The sequence below is a fragment of the Photinus pyralis genome, unplaced genomic scaffold (genome assembly GCF_008802855.1).
Source record: "Photinus pyralis isolate 1611_PpyrPB1 unplaced genomic scaffold, Ppyr1.3 Ppyr1.4_unclustered_Scaffold3103, whole genome shotgun sequence".
NCBI lineage: Eukaryota > Metazoa > Arthropoda > Insecta > Coleoptera > Lampyridae > Photinus > Photinus pyralis.
Window position 1 is genome coordinate 208,932 of NW_022171330.1, and position 21,593 is coordinate 230,524.

At 38.3% G+C, this 21,593-nt stretch overlaps 2 protein-coding genes across 2 annotated transcripts; both read right to left on the minus strand.

The window, feature by feature from the left end:
- Positions 1 to 13,525: 13,525 nt before the first annotated feature.
- On the minus strand, positions 13,526 to 14,561 carry LOC116181981 (farnesyl pyrophosphate synthase-like). Its single transcript, XM_031502438.1, has 3 exons — positions 14,424 to 14,561; positions 13,929 to 14,375; positions 13,526 to 13,880 (listed from the first exon to the last, which is right to left on the minus strand). Exons 1-3 carry the CDS (start codon positions 14,511 to 14,513, stop codon positions 13,536 to 13,538), a joined length of 882 nt encoding a protein of 293 aa, XP_031358298.1. The 5' UTR covers positions 14,514 to 14,561; the 3' UTR covers positions 13,526 to 13,535.
- Positions 14,562 to 16,600: 2,039 nt separating this feature from the next.
- On the minus strand, positions 16,601 to 18,371 carry LOC116181974 (farnesyl pyrophosphate synthase-like). The gene is made up of 4 exons (XM_031502432.1): positions 17,909 to 18,371; positions 17,619 to 17,860; positions 17,120 to 17,566; positions 16,601 to 17,071 (listed from the first exon to the last, which is right to left on the minus strand). Exons 1-4 carry the CDS (start codon positions 18,024 to 18,026, stop codon positions 16,727 to 16,729), a joined length of 1,152 nt encoding a protein of 383 aa, XP_031358292.1. The 5' UTR covers positions 18,027 to 18,371; the 3' UTR covers positions 16,601 to 16,726.
- Positions 18,372 to 21,593: the final 3,222 nt, after the last annotated feature.

The following is a 21,593-nucleotide window of genomic DNA, read 5'->3' on the forward strand; positions in this document are numbered from 1 at the left end:
GCTCCAGCAAATCCAAAATGGTCAACAGGTGTTGCAACGAGAAAATAAAGAAAATTCTAGAAATATTCAAGAGAAGTTCGAGAAGTTGGAAGAAAATTCTAGAAAGATTAATGAAGAAAATTCTAGAAATTTTGAAGAGAAGTTCGAGAAAATGGAAGAAAATTCTAGAAAGATTAATGAAGAAAATTCTAGAAATATTCAAGAGAAGTTCGAGAAAATGGAAGAAAATTCTAGAAAGATTATCGAAGAAGTCTCTAAATCAATTGAAGAAAAAGTTGAAGATAGAATTACGGAAGTTTCCAAAACATTTAAAGCAACATTCGTTGAGATTGAGCACAAGTATGAAGAGCTGCGCGAGCAATTCTTGCGACTGACTACGGAAGAGCGTACTAGTGGTGCCCCAGATGAATTACTGATGGACCGTCTTCTTGAGGTGCCACAGTCTACTCATTACAAGAAGGTCGACCCAGAAACAAATACAAGAGTAGAAGGCGACGTTCAGCAAGCCCGAGTAAAGCCACCTACTTTTGATGGTAAGATTCCTTGGACCACGTAAGTTCGACAGTTTGAAGCAGCGGCTGCGGCAAATAAATGGACTCTTCAAGACAAAACTACAGCCCTGATTCTTGCTCTGAGAGGAGATGCTCTGGATGTGTTGCGGACCATTCCCGAGGATCAACAGAACTTCCAACAAATAGTAGCGCGACTCGAAATGCGATATGGCGATAAACACCTTCAGCAAGTTTACTATGTCCAAGTCAAGAACCGAATGCAGAAACCTGGAGAAAGTTTGCAGGAACTTGAAGCGGACATCGCTAGACTGATTCGATTGGCATACCCTACGGCACCGGAGAAGCTTTCTTGATCAACTGGCTGTACAAACATTTATCGATGCCGTTCGTGATGGAGATGCCCAGCAGGCTTTGAGACTGGCTAGGCACGACAAAATTGAGAAAGCTTTGGCCCATGCGTTAGAATTCGATGCCGCCAAGAAAGCTAGTCATGGAAGTGCGCGAGTACGTATGGTGGAACCTCGCAGTGACAGCCGGGTAAGAACCATCGAAGAGGAAGGTGGCTCTGAAAGTTTTGAAGAAAAGCTCAGTAAAGAAGTGGAAGAAAAGGTCAGTAAAGTAATGGAAGAAAAGATCAATAAAGCAATACAGTCACTGGCAAGGAAGCGTGAACCACGACGAGATTGGACACGTTCGCCGCAACTGCCAAAAACCATTGCAGCAGTCGGAAAACTAAGAAAGGTCGACAGGAAGGGGCTATCGTCGACCTGCAGAAACAAAGCCCCGATCTTCACTGTAAACATTTCGTCGTCTAGAAAAGTTCACAATAATGCAGACGCTTTGTCAAGAAGACCGTGCAAGGACAACTGCACACATTGTTCTAAAATAGAAGACAAGATTGGCCATCTGCGACGAACAACTGTAGAGAGTGGGGAATGGAAGCCAAGCGAAATCAAAACGGCCCAAGAAAACGACCCAAGTATAAAAACTGTTCTGAATTGGATGCGCCACGGACAAAGGCCAGGCTGGCAAGACATTAGTGCCACAAGTCCTGAAGTAAAGAGTTATTGGGGCCAATGGAATAGCCTGACTCTGAAAGACAACCTGTTGTATAGGACCCTTGAAAGTGAAGATGGCACTGAATCAACGCTGCAATTAGTAGTACCTAGAAGCAAAGTGTCGGAAGTATTGCGAAAGTTGCATGACGGCGCTTCCGGAGGACACTTTGGTATTACGAAAACGTTACAAAGGGTACGTGAGCGATTCTATTGGGTCAACCGTAAAGAAGATGTCCGGCGATGGTGTCAAAAATGTGAGTTATGTGCTACTGGAAACGGACCAGTTTCCAAGAAGAAGGCACCCATGAGGCAGTATAACGTTGGTAGTCCGATGGAACGAGTTGCTATCGATATCGCAGGATCGTTTCCCGAGACAGATGGCGGAAATAAATATATCCTAGTCGCTATGGATTATTTCACAAAGTGGACTGAAGCTTACGCCATGCCAAACCAAGAGGCAGCAACAGTTGCAGAAGTGTTGGTAAAGGAGTTCTTTACACGTTTTGGTGTTCCTATAGAAATCCATTCAGATCAAGGAAGGAACTTTGAATCGGCTTTGTTCCAAGATGTTTGTCGATTGGTAGGAGCCAATAAAACCAGAACAACACCTTTGCATCCTCAGTCAGATGGAATGGTGGAGAGAATGAATCGAACGATGGGTAAATATCTTTCAAAAGTCGTGGCAGAACATCAGAAAAATTGGGATCAGTACCTCCACCTGTTCCTTATGGCATATCGATCAGCCGTCAACGAGACCACGGGTCAGACTCCTGCCTGCCTTATGTTGGGTCGTGAACTACGCCTTGCATGTGACCTCGAGTTTGGGCGTAAACCCCATGAAGAATATGTCGCAGGTGAAAATTATGTTGACCAACTAAAGGCGAAGATGAATGACATTCACGACTTGGTTAGAAGTCATATTCAGATTGCCAGCGATCGCATGAAAAATCAATACAACCTCCGCTCGGCCAATGAAACTTTTGAAGCTGGAGATCTGGTATGGCTGCACAATCCACAGAGACGAAGAGGTCTTTCTCCCAAGCTACAAAGACAATGGGAAGGTCCGTATGAGGTGATCAAGAAAATAAATGACGTGATATATCTTATCAGAATGAACCACCGGAAACCGAAAGTTGTCCACATTAATCGACTCGCACGATATGCCGGATCCAACAACAACGAAGAAGTTAGAGGTAAGTATTCGAGAAGAGGAACGCAGCTTTGGGATCGAGCCAAACTTTAACGATTTTATGTCAAATTACGCCCAGCGGAAGAAAGCTCGATTTGGCGTTACTCAGGAAATTTGTCAAAATATTTTTGAGCTTCCGGTTAACGTTTCCATCGCCCATTGTATCGCCGAAGACCTTCGCATGGGTAGAGGTATAGCTTCCGTATTCCGGAAAAGATTTGGAAGAATAGACGAGTTGATAAAGCAAAGACCACGAGGGGGTAAAGTACTGCGCTTGGAAGATAGTCAACGCTCTTTGTTCTACTTGGTTTCAAAGAAAACGTCAGAAGGCAAACCCACCTATGAAAACCTCTGGTCTGCTTTAAAAAACTTGAAGAAACTCATGGCATACTATGACATAAATAGCTTGGCGATCCCGAAGATTGGATGTGGTTTAGATGGGTTGGACTGGAAGATAGTGCGAACCATGATCGAAGTGATTTTTAGAAACACTAGCGTTCGAATTACAGTATGCTGCTTCAACCCACAGGGGACGACCCTTCGCAAAACTGTGGACTGTCACTTTTTCAAGAAAGGTGTTTGTCGAGCAGGCTCTAACTGCAGATTCCGACACGAGGCATTAAAAAGTAATACTAACGCAGTTTCTGAACGAGACGTCCAGAATTAAGAAGGGGGCAGTGTAACGGAAATGCTCCAGAATTCTCTGGAATTTTCTACGCGTATTCGAGAATGTACTGGACTTACATTGCTTGCGTGTATAAATGGTTGCGGGCCGAACATCGCGGCAGTCTACTACGGAACGAGTACGTATGAAACATCGAGCGCGAAAATATGAAATAAATTGCGAAGTGTGTGTGATATAATAATCGATATAAATTGTACGGTTTTTATAGTGTTTTAGTTTTGTTTAATAAATATTGATATAAATCGAACCCGAATTTATAAATAACGTTACAGTATAATAGTGTCTTTATACGGTATAATTCTTAAGCTTTTTTACGTTATAAGATATAACAAGTTTAGTAACGTAAAATGTACATCCGAAAACTCGCTATTAAAGAGGTACTAACGTTAACAAATTACTAGAATGTGATAGATTATGATTATGATTATGATCCCAGATAGGGCAAAATAGTTATTAACTCAAACGCAAAAGGGTTACGTAAGTTGTCTATTTGTTGAGGATCGAATCACGGTATTAAATCTCGTTCCATAAAATAATGGCTGCTTGTTATCAGCAGGTGGAAGATGTCAAAGGTGTTAGCACTGGCAGGCAACAGTGAATTTAACAGATTGGTAGGTAAAGCGTCTCCGAATCTCAAAGTGGTCCTTCCAGTTGAATTAAATTTGGGTTTGAACTACAGTAATTAAAACTAAAAAGTCGAGCCGGAAGTTCAACTCTAAAAGAAATTAAAGGTAACCCTACTCGTTTATATCGTAAAATGTACACACCTCTTAAATAAGAAAACTAATATGTGTCGATGGGAAATTGTCGTATAACAGATGACGGCTGAACCTAGAGAAAACGTCCTCTTCAAGTAAATGAAATGCAAATGACGATACATACGATAAGACAGAAAACACCAAATTATATCCTCTCCACGGCGTTAAAGGTGAATACGTTCACTAACTATTCCAGAATCCCCAATTTAATGAATCCAATTGCCAGAGATTATTAAAATATGGATGAGGGCAATTAAAATTCCATGCGTTGTCAACTGACGCCTCAGCTGATTGTAATGAAGTGCAACCTGATATGGTTCTCGACAGGAAGGAAGTAAAGAATCGACGAGCACTGCGCGGTAAGATTGTGTTGTTTAATTCGAAGAACAGATGGAGCCATCTACTCAAAAGTTACGAGGATCTTGCAATAAGTAAATACACCGTGAACAATAAGAGACATTGGAAATTTCTTCCGATGAATGTTCGGTGATGTTTCCTCTAATCGAGCCGTGTCTGCCAGAAGGTTTGTTTCGTTGGCAAGGATCGTCTCAATTTAGATGCGGGCATGGTTCGACAAAGACCACGAATGACACTGGCGGATATAGATAACCGATTGAAAGGGCTGATGCATTTTTTAATCAAGGAAGCGAAGAATGAGCAACGCAGTAGTTTGATTTAGTTCCTATAAATTTGAATGTGAGATACCTTGACATAATCACGACCGTGATGGCTAAATAAACAGAAGGGTCCTGTATATGAATCAAATCATGCACAGAGTACATGAAGAGGAGAGAGACCTACAACTGAAAAAGAAGGTAAGAACGGTCCTAAGGGATGCGGAGGTAAAGATAGAAATGGGAGAAAGAACCCAATCCTTGTGGACCTAAAGAAATGAGCAACGAAAATGGAAGCGGTAAAAAAACTAAAAAGCACAACAATATACATAGAAGGAGATGATTCAAAGGAAACCCAAGAAACTAGAAAAGAGCTGATAAAACATAAGAATAGATTCAGAATAGAGAGATCAATTAAACGAAATGGAAAGGAACTGCAAGAATGGGGTAGACAACATGAGAAAACGCTTGCAGGAAAAAATGGAGGAAGAACAATCAGTGAAAGGCCTCCAGAAGAACCATAAGCACAACTAAGCAAAATAACCATGACCACAAAAAACTTCAATATGACGTAACCTCACAAAACGAGGAACGTAAAACGCTACAAACAAATAAAAGAACACGAAAAAAAGGCAAAGATATAGGAAATGAAATGATATGGATAGGAATTTGGAACATAAACGCACTAACAGGGAAGGAGATAGAAATAACGGAAGAAATTGACAGCAAAAACATAAACCAAGAGGAAAAGCGAAGGAAGCAGTGGGAATAATAGTCACAGAGGAAATGAACAAAAAAATAACTCGATAAGTATAAAAACGGAAGAAACAATTAACATCATACAAATATACGGGCCATAACAAGGCACAGCAGAGAAAGAAATGTTTTCACACAAATCTAAAACAAATGCTAGATGAATTAAGAGAAGAAAATGAGAGGACAATAATAATGGGAGACTGGAACAGTAGAGTAGGAAAGGACTACATCAGGGGAATGCGATGCATCGGAATACATATTATGGAAGATACACAAAAATGGAATAAAAATGATAGACTCCTGCAAAGGGAACGACATAATAATGGGAAACAATGTGGGAACATCCAATAGAAGATAAATACACGTTTACGGCAGAAGAACGAAACGCTAAAAGCCTGATAGACTACATAACATACACACAAGAATTAATAGGGACAATACAAAGAATTAAAACGATAAAAAATGCGGAATTAGGAACACAACACAGATTAGTAAGAGCAAGTTACGGAGTAAGACTAAAACTAATGAAGAAAGAAAACAGTAGTTTAGCTGAAAAATAAACAAAACAATAAATACCATAAGGAGACAGATTTAGAGTTCGTGATACTGGAGAAAGGAAAAAAATAGACTGGACCTTACAAAGATGGATAACATTCAGAGACACTGCTGAAGATAAGAGGAAATCTGTGGAAGGAGAAAATACAGTAAACACGTCAAAAGGACTGGATGGTAGGATAGCGACACACATAGGCTGACAAAGGATAAGAAAAGAGCAAGGAAGCAATATATACAAACAAAAACACATGAAGACGAGAAGGAATATATTCGAAGGAGAAACACAGTGAAAAATATAATCCAAAGAATCTTGGAAGAAGTTTGGAGAAGAGGTAGCAGAAGAACACAGAGCGGACTAGAAAATTCTGGACGAAAATAAAAAGATTACAAGGAAAGAAATAAAAGCTATTAAAAATAAGCATGGACAAAAACTAACAGACACAAAAGAAATAATCTGAAAAAGAATAGAATGGATGTGAAAGATTTGTAAAAAAGCGTGAACAAAACAGAAAATCCCGTGTGACCGGGAAAGTAACAATTTAATTCCGATATACAAGAAACCCAAACCAGCTACAAGCTATATATAAAAATATCAGAAAACAGATTAAGAGAGAAAGATAGAAGAAGGAGAGGTAGTATATTAATAGATCTAAAATCACCGTTCGAAACGGTAGATAGGAGACAAGTATGGAAAACTCTGGGAGAACTGAAAATACCCAAGATGTTGATAAACGCAGAAGGACAAAACATGAAAATGGAAATAAATACAAACAAAACCAAAATAATGATCATAAATGAAATCAAAAAATCAAATGTAAGAATAAATTATTAGAAAGGATAACAACATACGAATTTTTGGGAAGTATACTAACGGATGGTGAGGTAACGAAAAGAGCTAACAAATCAACAATAATAAATTACTCCATACACAAAATATAGTACTAGGACATAACAACATATACATAGGAGGACAAGAAAAATACATGATTAACAACAATACCATCCATTACAAACGCCTGTGAAAACTGGACACTAATGAAAAAAGACGAAATTAAAGTAAATGCTATGAAAATTAAACATCTCAAAAAAATTACTGGAAAAACCAAATGGGACAGGGTAAGAAATGACATGATCATAAAAACAGCACAACAAGATCCAATAGAGGAAAAAATAAAAAAAGAAACAACTGAACTGGTTCGCGCATATAGCAAGGATTGAACCAAGGAAGAAACAAAGAAGACCAAGAAGAAAATGTATGGACCAAGTGCTGGACATAGGGATGGAAAGAGGAAAGACTGTCCTATCGAGAGACAGGGAAGAATGAAAGAAACCCACACCCGACACCTGAAGGGGCATAAGGATCAGAGAAGAGTCTCAAGGTGCGGGAGTGGCTATTTGCGAGTGATAGTGGACCCCGAAGAGACCCGGTGTTGATTTCTTTATATTTTTAGTCTTGATACGTCTGTTATGTCTTCACTGACTATTAATATGTGAGTGACAAACGTTCCTCTGGTGGAAGGATGTTATGTAATTAAGAGGCTTTCAATTTGAATTTTTTTGGGGTGTCAAATCAGATTGTTTTTTGGGATTATGTGTCAATAGTGCAATAATAAGAGTTGTTGAAGTTCAAGCTTGATCTCGCGACAGGGTTCAAGACGGGTAGTCTTTTACGTGGTCACAATGCTATCCACATAACTTCGGTGCAAGGCTCAGACGCCGTATCTTTTACTGAAACAGAACATGTGCTCAATCAAATCGTTATTAATAACGTAAAAGGCGAAGTTGAATGGAAAACGCCCCCGGCTTTGAGTTGCAGACCTTATTTCGCATAAACCGGAACTCGTACTCGCAATTAGATTTTCCGGGGGCTATTCCCCGACTTACGAATTAATTAAAATCATAAGGCGACTTGTAACATATTAATTTTATATATTCAATTATATCTCCGTAATTACCTGGACTCTGGATCGATACTGACGGGCGCTTTAATCATTTACTAATCGCAACGAAGAATGACTCGTAAAGCGTCGCCTTATAAAACTTATCACGATCGAGCGAAGTCGGAAACGAACCGGAAATAAATTGAAGTGAACAAGAAAATTTTATAAAATATGAGGAATTAGGTATGTGCCATAAATACAAATTATTCTGGAAATTAATATTGTAAACACGTCTCTGCCTGATTTACGAAAATTCGCTTTGGCGTGAATGGATTTTTCAGTCGAATATAGCGCAAAAAAAAGTAGGAACTGTACTCCATTAGAAACACGTACGCCACTGAATCCCACATTACAACGAACCGACAGAAACGTAATTAAATTGATAAATGTCGGGGTGCGAATTAGTTTTTGGCGACCCTTTACACTTTTAACGTTCCAAATTTGCGTATAATTTCCAGTTGGTCATATCATATTAATTTGATTTTAGTTGAAAATTAGCGAAACGCACGAATTTCCCGTAATTTAATTCCGAAATTTGCATAATTTTTAATTGCGTTATATTGTTCGTGCTACAAAAGTACTTGTCCTGTTCATTGAATTATAGCGAGACACCCAGCTAGAACTAAAAACGTTTGATACTGAAATCACGGATAAAACCAGATTGATCCTTCTAAAACGACTTGAAATAGTCCGACAGCATTCGTATGGTCAAACAATTTTTGAATTGCATTAACCTCCAATAAGTAGCTCAAAGTTTATGAAATCCCATGGGTTTTCTGAATTTATCGCATTCACGGACGGAAGTTTCCGCTTCATGGACCGATCTTGCAATCTTTGTGATCATGTGACCTGGAAATTGATCATTTCTAAGACCTTCTGATCTTGAGAACTACATCAACTTCACTACACACAAAATTAAATATCTTTTTGTTTTATAAATAAACAATCGGCTTGCCTAGAATGTAAAAAACTCAAAATTTACTGGTTTCATAATTTTTTTTCAAACAATTACAAACGACTTCAGTCTAAAGTGAAACCCTAACTTTCTCCAACGCTACTTGCATTAAATCTACACAATACAAGTGTAATGCTCAGCAGTTACTCTCTTATCAAAACCCATTAACCTTTACACAAAAATAATGCCCAATAAATAATTTCTATAGTTACGCAAACAAGTTCTTCACAAAATCTCTTACAAGGTAAATCTAATAATGACATGGCCTACATTCAATCTAATTACACAGAGGACCCATCGGTAAGCATACCTCATAGAAATAAAATGAAGTAAGGAAGGCTTAAGTTTGCGAAAAAAACCTCAGAAGTATTTTAAGTTCATAAAAGGTTTATATCCCAAGTCCAGTCAAGCAGCGACTACGCAACTCGTAACCAAAAATGAAATCTCCCACCAAAACTAACAAAGCCCATGGGGCATGATCGTCAAGTAACAAACCGCAAAACCTACGTTGTGTAAAAAACGAGTTGTGTGAGATTGTGTGTATGTGTAACCCCAAGGATCGATTAAATAGACAAATAAAAAAAAGAATCGTAATATGAAATTTAATTAAAACTTCACATTCAAAACAAAATTCAACGAAAAGTTGAGAGTAGCTCTAGGGTCTTCATTTGTTACAAAGGAGGAAACAGAGCTACTAGAAATCTTCCGTGCTCACCTACTTCCTACTGCTTTTCCAATTTGCATTTGATAGTTTTCAGTCTGTACGACAACACCTGGGACTTAAAATATTATGGTAATCATCTGTCAACACTTTTCGCGGACATAGATGTATTTGTTATGGACGTTATGTAACGGAGCTGGACGTTGACACCAGGGTCTCAGTGGTAATTAAGGATACACACAACATATGTATTGGTGTGTGTCGTCTAAGCTCAGGCGCCTGCCTTTGGCGAGGACGTCACCAAACCAATAATAATATAGAGACACCATGTACATGAGAATAATTTATTAAGTGTAAATATGAGGGATTATTTACGTATACGCACAAGGTTGGTTAATTTGACTTGAATTTGTTATCGCAGTGTCTATATTTTCTTTTAACTGTTTGTAATTGGGTATTATTGTCTTGCATAATGCTATAGCCCTTGTTCAATTCAGATAAGACGCCGTAAATTAGACACACCTGGTCCAGTTTGTTTACTTTAGAAAAGATTTTATCGGGTTGTTTTCAGATAAGTAGTTTGTATCAGGTGAAAATTAATTAACGCACGTGTTTTATCGCCGTTATGAGAAAGTGTGTTTTTTATTGCTATTACGAAATAATGTCTCGAAAGAATTGCGCGTTCCGTTTTGGAGAAGTGGGGACGCGGAAAACGCCCTGTTGAAACTGGCGTTATTGAAATCTATTTTGAGTTGTCTGAGACGGAAGTACAGCGACACATTTTGTTAAGGTTCTATTCTGATTAAAAGCTAAAAGTGTCTACCGTCCGAACAAGTGTCGTTCAGAAGCCTTCAGCGTTCGTATGCTAGTTAAGTGTCCCTGAATAGCGCAAACCGACCAGATATTTGTCGACCGCCTGCGTGCGGGATTATACGTCCAAACAAGTTTTGCGGTGATAATAAATCCAAGTCAAAAAAGAGTAATATTAATCAAGCTAAACGAAAATTTCGGAAACAAACTCATACCTCACAAAGGCACCTTATTTCTGCCGCAGTAGACTAAAAGACCCCCGCATCCTACTCCCTCTTGCTCCACTGAAAACCCATCAGAGGCCTATACTGGCGAGACTTTGTCCTCAAGTAATTTGAATTATTAAGCTAAGACATTCCCAGTGGCGTAACTTGCATCTTTCACCCTCAATGGAGCGCACAAAATTTCTAGTGGGGGCTGTTCAATTCAGAACTGCCTGATAAGTAACACTTTTCTAAATGTTTGTGCAAATCTAGCATAAGCTTTTTAAAATTCCACTCATTGAACTTAACCTCAGTATCTGAAACCCTGTTACTTGAAATAAATAAATAAATAAATAAATAAATAATAAATAAATAAATAAATAAATAAATAAATAAATAAATAAATAAATAAATAAATAAATAAATAAATAAATAAATAAATAAATAAATAAATAAATAAATAGTTTTCGTTCTCTGTTTACAGTCTTGATTAAGTTGCACATTCGTCCCATTCAAAAGTGTAAAGTTTCTATTTCTGTACAGAAGTCGGTCGATTCCGATATGGGCTCACGCAAACAGCCTTTTAGATATCACCCTACGCTTAACGTCAAACGTGTGTTTTAATGCCAGAAGGGTAATAAAAGCAACACACCCTAACGACAGTAAGTCACACAAGGTAATGTTATCATTACGCAATCGGCAAATTCGTAAAACCCCCGAAGTGACATTTTACGTCGTAATTAGTCCACGAAATTATTAGGGGTTGGTGTTGTTACAATCATTAGCCCTTACTCACAATCGATTCACCAGTGCCGGTTGCCTCCAGAATGGAAAATCATGGTCAATCAACCTTGCGAGTAGGGAGGAGAGGAAGGGTGTAACGAGTGCTGAACTTCTGAGTACACAGATTTACAGCGACCAGTCATAAGTAAAAACGTGTTCATTATATTATCAGTAAATTGGATCGTAATGCTCTCTTCTGTTACGGTTTGCTGCCATGAGAAGCATAAATCCCTAAACCTGACCTAAAAAAGTGTCAGAGCACCTTGGTGTGACCCGACTTTTTACATGAAGTAGTTTGAACCGAATCGGTCTAAGTAGTTATCGTGTTCACGGACAGACAGACCGACAGACGGACACTATCGACCCTCCTATAAAGCTTGCATCGCTTTGCTCATCCGCAGCATGCGAAGGTGACCCTTTCTTATGGTCTTCCTCTTATTGCTGTTGTTTCCCACACTGCCAGTTTACTCCTACAACTTCTCCTCCTAATATTAATTCTTAGCCATTCACTGTTTTACTCCTTCTTCACTTTTTTCTATCATTTTTCTTCTACTTCCCTTTACGTGTTAATCCTATTTTTTATCATTCCTTTCTCAGTCCTTGTCCATTCACTTCTTTTACATTGTCCCTTCCTATCCTTTTATTCTTACCACTTTCCATGCCGCTTATCCCTTCCCATTCGTTCCCACACAGCTTTAAAGTGGTCGTATAAAATGCACCTACACTAGGAAGTCCTCCTTTATGGCGTACCCCCTTCTACTATATGTTTGCATGATCATGCATTTGTAATCCTTTCCCTCATTTTTTTTCACTCACTAACCTTCGTCTGTAATTCTGTACACTATCTTCTGTTAGTATTTCTTCTTCCGTATATTTATAATTAATTCTCTGATGTACACCGTTGTTACCTTAATTCTTCCCCATCCATCATCAGTCCCTCTGTCTTAGATGCTCTCGTTCTCGTCTATTTCTTACCCTATCCTTTAGCTTTACTCTGTTATTTTGATTTTTTTATTTTGTTCTTCCATTTTATATCCCTGCTCGCGAATTGTCTCTTCCATATGAACCCATAACGTTTTACAAATTTTCTTTTTCTCGCACTTCCACTGATCTCACTACTTTCCTCACAAAATTCCAAAAACGTTCATACTTAATTGGTATCGCTGCAACGCCCCAGAACATAATAATCTTTATGTAGTGTACTTAACCCCCAGGTTGTACATACGCTAACTTCACACAACAAGAACAGGGGAATAAATCAACCCGGAAACGTTTAAAAATGTCACCCGAATGACTATTCCCAAAAACTAAACAAGATACTGCTTAAATTTGAAAAGTGGCACGTGATCAAACAGGAAGAATGGTCTCGCCCCTTTCTTTCCTTTCCTCCTCATTCACCGCATTCGTACTCCTTTTCTTAAGCAGACCTTCCACGTGCATTCATTTCATCTAACTTTGAATTAACGCCATGTCTTCGAATTTGGAACAGAATGTTGAAACACCACTTCCACGTACGCACATGGTTCGTACAAACTTGGCGAACAAATACAGGTACGATTGTGCACGCAAAAACAACGAACATGCGTTTTCGGTTCCTCATATACTACAATGCGTAACTCTATCTCACTTAATGTCTGAACTCTAGGAGCGACAACCACATCCACGCGCGCGGCCAGCATCGCTCCGCGCCAAGAATTTAGGATTGGCAAAACTCTTCGCTCCGCAGCAAGATCGATGCAAACTTTGCGCGATGAACCCTTCCACGTTCGAACTTGGTCTGTTTGCAGGGGTGTACACTCCAAGTTCTATGAAATGAATGCACGTGGAAGGCCTGCTTTAGAATAAGATTGTAGTTTAAAACCCTATTTGTACAAATTTTTATTTTAATTTAATTGACCACCCTTTATCAAACTAGCACGCCTCTCCTAAGTGGTGAGGGATAAACGACAATTAAAGAAACTCTTAACTTAATAGATTCCTTTCGGGAAAGATACCCTTTCAATAGGTCCTTGTTCCCCAAAAGGAAAGCATGAATGTAGTTCATATAAAAATGCACCTACAAAAGGAAGTCTTCCTGTACGACATAGTGCTCCAGTAGAGTGTTAATCATCCTGGCGAATCCGGGATGTGAGACCTCACTGATACGTTCAGCACAGGACCTAACTAAATCTTCTTTCAACTCCACGTATTTACCCAAAACGTCCAGTTCCTCAAAAATTCGGTAGCAAACGTTTCGGCAACTAATCTCCGCTCTTCCGTAGTTTTCCTGGAGAAGCTCCTTTTGCTTCTCGCTACCGTGGATCAAAACCATTGACGTAATCCAGGTACACTGGCCATTTGCAATATCGGAGCTAACCTTTCCATAATTGGCGTAGTGACCGAAGGCGTCCCACATGTCGTTCTAAGGTGAATAATGTGTGAGTGGGCGCGTTTGAATATCGATACCAACCTGAGCTTGGCGGTATATCGAAAAACTCCGAAAGAGGCGAACTGAGTCAAAATACAGATTCGGATCCAGCTCTGCAAGATAGATTGCTGATAGTATAGGTGCGGTATATATAATGAAGTCTGCCTTGTACTTAGTTATGGCATAGAATCCATCGAATGAGAGTAAACTAATGTCTCTAGTTTTTCTGAAAAGGCCCGAGGTGGCAACATCTAGTGCCTGCCCAAGGCTGGTTTGATGTATAATTTCAGCTAACAGGTTATGGAAGTGTTTGTAATTTGGATGGTTGTTCAAATATCTTCTAAGAATTGCAAAAGCGCCCATCCTGATCAGATTTACGTCCAAAGCGACTCGCATACCAACCTGAGGAAGCGTGTGCCAAGTTGGTTTCTTCCATCGCTCAACACTTTCATCCATGACGTCATCCACAATAATAGTGGACGTTCCTGCCTAAATAGATGAAAAATTACATCACAACTGATTGTTTTGGTAAATTACATGTTCAAAGGCCCACGATAACATGGTCGCCATCTTCAGGCTGTCGCATGTCTGCTTTTCGGGTGATTCCAGAGCCGTGTAGCAGTCCATCAAAACTGGACCTGGGTAAAGATCACGCTCCGGTCCGGTGTAGTAGCACAATTCTTCGTAACGTTCGACCACCCCACGCATTTCGGGGTCTGTTCTGAGTATCGAATCTCTCACCACGAAGGGAAATTGGTGCATCATCTTCTTTACGTTGGCTATGGTGTCAAAATGAGAGCAGCTCTCACCTTAAAAAGGGGAACTTACTCAATTCATGAAAATCATCGGGTTTGTCCGTAAGGTGTGTCTGATCGCACATCTTATCAGCGTGTGCTATACTTAACGCGGATTTGTAGCAAAATCTACGGCAGATTCTTGAAACCATGTTCTAGGTCAGGCAGTCTTGTAATTATACCAAGCACTATGATCAGTAGTAATCCTCATTTTGCTTAAAAACAGCAGATAAAGGTAATTAGCAGAATTGGATTTAGTGACCTCCAAAATTATAGAATCCTATCGCTTAGATTACATAAGTATAACTTAATCGAGTCAAAGCCTTTGAATCATCAAAGTTGTAATCAGGTTTGTCGGAAAATAATTCCCACGTATATTCAAAGTACTAATGAAATCTCTCATAAAGGTAGGATTCACAGGATATTTTAAAGATAGGAAAAATTTAATGCGATTTACTACGTTTGTGGAGATATTTTAACCACTAAAAAGATCCTAGAAGATTTACAACACGTCAGAGGAAATCAAGCGCAATCGAAGGCCCAACAAAAAACGAAAAAAAATTGAGGAGGGAACATAAGGATAAATGGAGTGAGAGAGAGTAAGGATTGAGAAAAAGTAAGGGGGAATGGGGAATTAAAATATGCGAAGAAGAATGAAACTATGAGGAGCAAAGGATAGTTAAAGAACGAATAATAGGTATGTACAGATAGCCAGCACGAATTTCGGGGAAAGGTCGGTACAGAGAGGTGTAAGTGGGAGGAAGTAACAGAAAAACACACAAAAGGAAAAGAGTCGGAAATAGCGAAAAGAGGAAAAGCGAAAGAGTACATAAAGATTATTATGTTCTTAGGCGTGGCAGCGATACCAATTAAGGATGAACGATTTTGGAATGTTGTAAGGAAAGTGGTGAGATCAGTGCGATTAAAAGAGGAAAATTTGTAAAATGTTATGCCAATAAGGTTCATATGGAAGAAACAATTCGCGAGGAGGGATATAAAATGGAAGAACAAAATAAAAAAATCAAAAGGACAGAGTAAAGGGTAGGGTAATAAATAGACCAGAACGAGAGCATCTAAGTTAGAGGGGCTGATGATGGATGGGGAAGAATTAAGGTAACAACGGTGTACATCAGAGAATTAATTATAAATATACGGAAGAAGAAATACTAACAGAAGATAGTGTACAAAATTACAGAGAAAGGTTAGTGAGTGAAAAAAATGAAGGAGGTTTGCTGCATTCTTGAAACAGAAATTACGAAGCAAGTTTCGTGAGTTCACTAACATCCAAAAGTGAATTATTTCAAACGTTGGACCTTAAACAGAATCGATAGCCTTTGTGGGTATATGTATATTTTTTTTTTTTTTTCTACTTCAAACCTAGTTTCAACTCTCTTAATGCTCGATCCCTCACTAAGTCTTCTTCGATTTTTGTCTTATAGCTTGTCATCTCTTGATATCACTTTTCATTCGCTCTTCCATTTTCTTTGTTCGTCGAACCCTGCCAACGATCTTTTGTTACTTTTCAATTCTTATATCTTACGAGTATTTAAAGCGGGTTCCGGAGAGAATTTCTTTGCTTTCCTCCTCATTCACCGCATTCATTCCTCTTCTTAGTATTCTTTCTGTAATTTGATACTTTTCTATTGTTTCTTCTTTCCCTCCCTTCCATAAACACTTTTCCTCTCCTTCCTTTGCGTGTTAACCACCATTTCTTACTATTCGTTCCTAGCCAGTTGTCCGTTCACTTCGTGTACTTTGGCCCTTTCTTGTCCTTTTATACTTACAACTTTTTTGACGCTTATCCCTTCCCATTGGTCTATTGTGTTCGGATACCAATAAATTATTCCGTTTCACATTTTTTTTTGTTTTTTGTTAAATAGTAAGAGTGAGTGATAAAAACCTCTATGGCCAAATTTTCATTTTTATTTACTGCCCTTCTCTCACATAATGGATTCCTTTAAGGTTATTTATTTAAATAGGGTTGTAACAGATGTAACATTTCAATAGGTTCTCGTCCCCCACAAGGAAAGCATTAAAGTGGTGCAACTACAAAAGGAAGTCTTCCTGTACGACATAGTGCTCCAGTAGAGTGTTAATCATCCTGGCGAATCCAGGATGTGAGACCTCACTGATACGTTCAGCACAGGACCTAACCAAATCTTCTTTTAACTCCACGTATTTACCCAAAACTTCCAGTTCCTCAAAAATACGGTAGCAAACGTTTCGGCAACTAATCTCCGCTCTTCCGTAGTTTTCCTGGAGAAGCTCCTTTTGCTTCTCGCTGCCGTGGATCAAAACCATTGACGTAATCCAGGTACACTGGCCATTTGCGATATCGCAACTAACCTTTCCAACATTTACGTGGTGACCGAAGACGTCCCACATGTCGTTCTAAGGTGAATAATGTGTGAGTGGGCGCGGTTGAATAGCGATACGAACCTGAGCTTGGCGGTACACCGAAAAGCTCCTAAAGAGGCGAACTGAGTCGAAATACAGATCCGGATCCAGCTCTGCAAGATAGATTGCTGACAGTACAGGTGCGACATACATAACGAAGTGTGTCTTGTATACAGTTATAGCCTGGAATTCATCAAATGAGAGCAAACTAATGTCTCTAGTTTTTCTGAAAAGGCCCGACGTGGCAACGTCTAATGCTTGCCCAAGGTGGCTTTGCTGTATAATTTCAGCTAACAGGTTATGGAAGTGTTTGTAATTTGGATGGTGGTTCAAATATCTTCTAAGAATTGCAAAAGCACCCATCCTGATCAGATTCACGTCCAAAGCGACTCGCATACCAACCTCAGGGAGCGTGTGCCAAGTTGGTTTCTTCCATCGCTCAACACTTTCATCCATGACGTCGTCAACAATTAAAATGCACGTTGCTGCCTAAATTGATTAAAAGTGACATCTCACCTGATCCTTTTGGTAAATTACATACATGTTCAAAGGCCCAGGATAACATGGTCGCCATCTTCAGGCGGTCGCATGTCAGTTTTTCGGGTGATTCCAGAGCCGTGTAGCAGTCCATCAAAACTGGACCTGGGTAAAGATCACGCTCCGGTCCGGTGTAGTAGCACAATTCGTCGTAACGTTCGACCACCCCACGCATTTCGGGGTCGGTTCTGAGTATCGAATCTCTCACCACGAACGGAAATTGGTGCATCATCTTCTTTACGTTGGCTATGGTGTCAAAATGAGGGCTGTGTACGCTTAAAAAGGGGAACTTACTCAATTCCTGAAAATCATCGGGTTTGTCCGTAAGGTGTGTCTGATCGCACATCTTATCGGCGTGTGCTATACTTAACGCGGATTTGTAGCAAAATCTACGGCAGATTCTTGAAACCATGTTCTAGGTCAGGCAGTCTTGAAATTATACCAAGCACTATGATCTGCAGTAATCCTCATTTTGCTTAAAAACAGCAGATAAAGCTAATGATCAATTGCATTTAGTGACCTCCAAAATTATAGAATCCTATCGCTTAGATTACATAAGTATAACTTAATCGTGCCTTTGAATCATCAAAGTTGTAATCAGGTTTGTCGTAAAATAATTCCCACATATTCAAAGTACTAATGAAATCTCTCATAAAAGTAGGATTCACAGGATATTTTAAAGATAGGAAAAATTTAATGCGATTTACTATGTTTGTCGAGACATTTTAACCACTAAAAAGATCCCAGACGATTTACACGTCAGAGGAAATCAAGCGCAATAGAAGACACAACAAAAACGAGAAAAGATTGAGGACAGGGAACATAAGGATAAATAGAGTGAGAAAGAGTAAGGATTGAGAAAAAGTAAGGGGGAATGGAACAATAACTGGGGAATCAAAGTATGTGAAGAAGAAAGAAACTATGAGGAGATAAGGATAGTTTTTGTTTTTTCTTTGATTTGAAATATTATATTTATGAATTTAACAAAAGGTTACAACATTAACATATTGCAAATAAAATTGTTTAAAGAAACATTTAAAAAAAATTTACTGTATACTTAAAATATAAAAAATTTCATTAAATAAATTAAATAAAAAAAGGATAGTTGAAGAACGAAAAATATATACAGATAGCCAGTACGACTTTCGAAGGAGGTTTGGTATAGAGATATGTTAGAAGTGTGGCGCAAAACAAAAAACACATAAGAAAGAGGGCGGGTGTAAGAGGGAGGTTGTAGCAGAAAAACACACAAAAGGAAAGGAGTCGGAAATAGCGAAAAGAGGAAAGGAGAAAGAGTGCGTAAAGATTATGTTCTGGGGCGCGGCAGTGATACCAATAAGGATGAACGTTTTTGAAATTTTGTAAGGAAAGTAGCGAGATCAGTGCGATTAAACGAGGGAAATTTTTAAAATGTTATGCCAATAGAAGAGACAATTGGCGAGGAGAGATATAAAATGGAAGAACAAAATAAAAATTCAAAAGAACAGAGTAAAGGATATGGTAAGAAATAGACAAGAACGAGATGGATGGGGAAGAATTAAGGTAATAACGATGTACTACATCAGAGAATATATGATAAATCTACGGAAGAAGAAATACTAACAGAAGATAGTGTACAGAGTTACAGAGAAGGTTAGTGAATGAAAAAAATGAAGAAAAGGATGACAAATGCATGTTAATGAAAACATGTAGGGGAAGGGGACGGGTGAGTGAAATGGATAAAAATGTTGCCGTACAGTCTACACAGCTTGACCACAGGACATCATAAATTCAGTACCTGCCTAACTGGCTGCGGGTCTCTCTTGTTATCGCTTACCTATCCCAAATACGCAAATTTAATGTTCCTTATCTTTCATATATGATTCTATTCAGAAATGTCAAAAGCTGACAAGTTAGTCAAAAAGCGCGAGACCATCAAAAATAAATTCATGGCTTTTAAAAACTTTCTTGATACCATTAAAGCGAAGGATTCAAATGTATAAAAAAAAAATTCGTGTTAGTAAATTTCAAAGTTTAATAAATGAGTTTGAATGCATCCAGGACGATATCTATTTGTAGATAGAAACCAATTTCGAAAAAAAATTCAAAGGTCTGTAACTTTTGAACTAGTAGCCCAATCTTGGGACTGTTTGAAATTATGGATTCTACAGGCCACATTCTATAGGAAAAATTTTTTTCCCGGTCGATCTGAGACAATTTTTTTTCGGGGCTCAAAAAAAGGCAGTGTATAACCTTTCTTTTTTACCAAAAATCGACTACACCATTTCTCGGGAAAACACTTTTTCTTATTATTTTGGGTGCGTAGAATCCAAATCAATTCGTACTTTTTCGATCAGACTTCTCAATCAAAAGTTATAGACCAATTTCGAAAAAAAATTTAAAGGGCTGTAATTTTTGAACTAGTAGCCCAATCCTGGAACTGTTTGAAATTATGGATTCTACAGGCCACATTATATAAGAAAAATTTTTTTCCGGGGCGATCTGAGACAAATTTTTTTCGGGGCTCAAAAAAGGCAGTGTATACTTAACCTTTCTTTTTTACCAAAAATCGACTACACCAAAATTTCTCGAGAAAGCACTTTTTCTTATTAATTTGGGTGCGTAGAATCCAAATCAATTCGTACTTTTTCGATCAGAATTCTCAATCAAAAGTTATAGACTAGAAACAAATTTCGAAAAAAAATTCAACGGGCTGTAACTTTTGAATTAGTAGGCCAATCTTGGAACTGTTTGAAACTATGGATTCTACTGGCCACATTCTATAAGAAAAATTTTTTTCCGGGTCGATCTGAGACAATTTTTCTTTCGGGGCTCAAAAAAAGGTAGTGTATAACCTTCCTTTTTTACCAAAAATCGACTACACCAAAATTTCTCGGGAAAACACTTTTTCTTATTAATTTGGGTGCGTAGAATCTAAAACAATTCGTACTTTTTCGATTAGACTTCTCAATCAAAAGTTATAAACTAGAAACCAATTTCGAAAGAAAATTCAAAGGGCTGTAACTTTTGAATTAGTGGCCCAATCTTGGAACTGTTTGAAATTATGGATTCTACAGGCCACATTCTATAAAAAAAAATTTTTCCGGGTCGATCTGAGACAATTTCTTTTTCGGGGCTCAAAAAAAGGCAGTGTATAACCTTCCTTCTTTACCAAAAATCGACTACACCAAAATTTCTCGGGAAAACACTTTTTCTTATTAATTTTGGTGCGTAGAATCCAAACAATTCGTACTTTTTCGATCAGACTTCTCAATCAAAAGTTATAGACTAGAAACCAATTTCGAAAAAAAATTCAAAGGGCTGTAACTTTTGAACTAGTAGCCCAATCCTGGAACTGTTTGAAATTATGGATTCTACAGGCCACATTCTATAAGAAAAATTTTTTTCCGGGGCGATCAGAGACAATTTTTTTTCGAGGCTCAAAAAAGGCAGTGTATAACCTTTCTTTTTTACCAAAAATCGACTACACCAAAATTTCTCGAGAAAGCATTTTTTCTTATTAATTTGGGTGCGTAGAATCAAAATCAATTCGTACTTTTTCGATCAGAATTCTCAATCAAAAGTTATAGACAAGAAACGAATTTCGAAAAAAAATTCAAAGGGCTGTAACTTTTGAATTAGTAGGTCAATCTTGGAACTGTTTGAAACTATGGATTCTGCTGGCCACATTCTATAAGAAAAATTTTTTTCCGGGTCGATCTGAGACAATTTTTCTTTCGGGGCTCAAAAAAAGGTAGTGTATAACCTTTCTTTTTTACAAAAAATCGACTACATCAACATTTCTCGGGAAAACACTTTTTCTTATTAATTTTGGGGCGTAGAATCTAAAAGAATTCGTACTCTTTCGATTAGAATTCTCAATCAAAGGTTATAAACTAGAAACCAATTTCGAAAGAAAATTCAAAGGGCTGTAACTTTGGAATTAGTGGCCCAATCTTGGAACTGTTTGAAATTATTGATTCTACAGGCCCCATTCTAT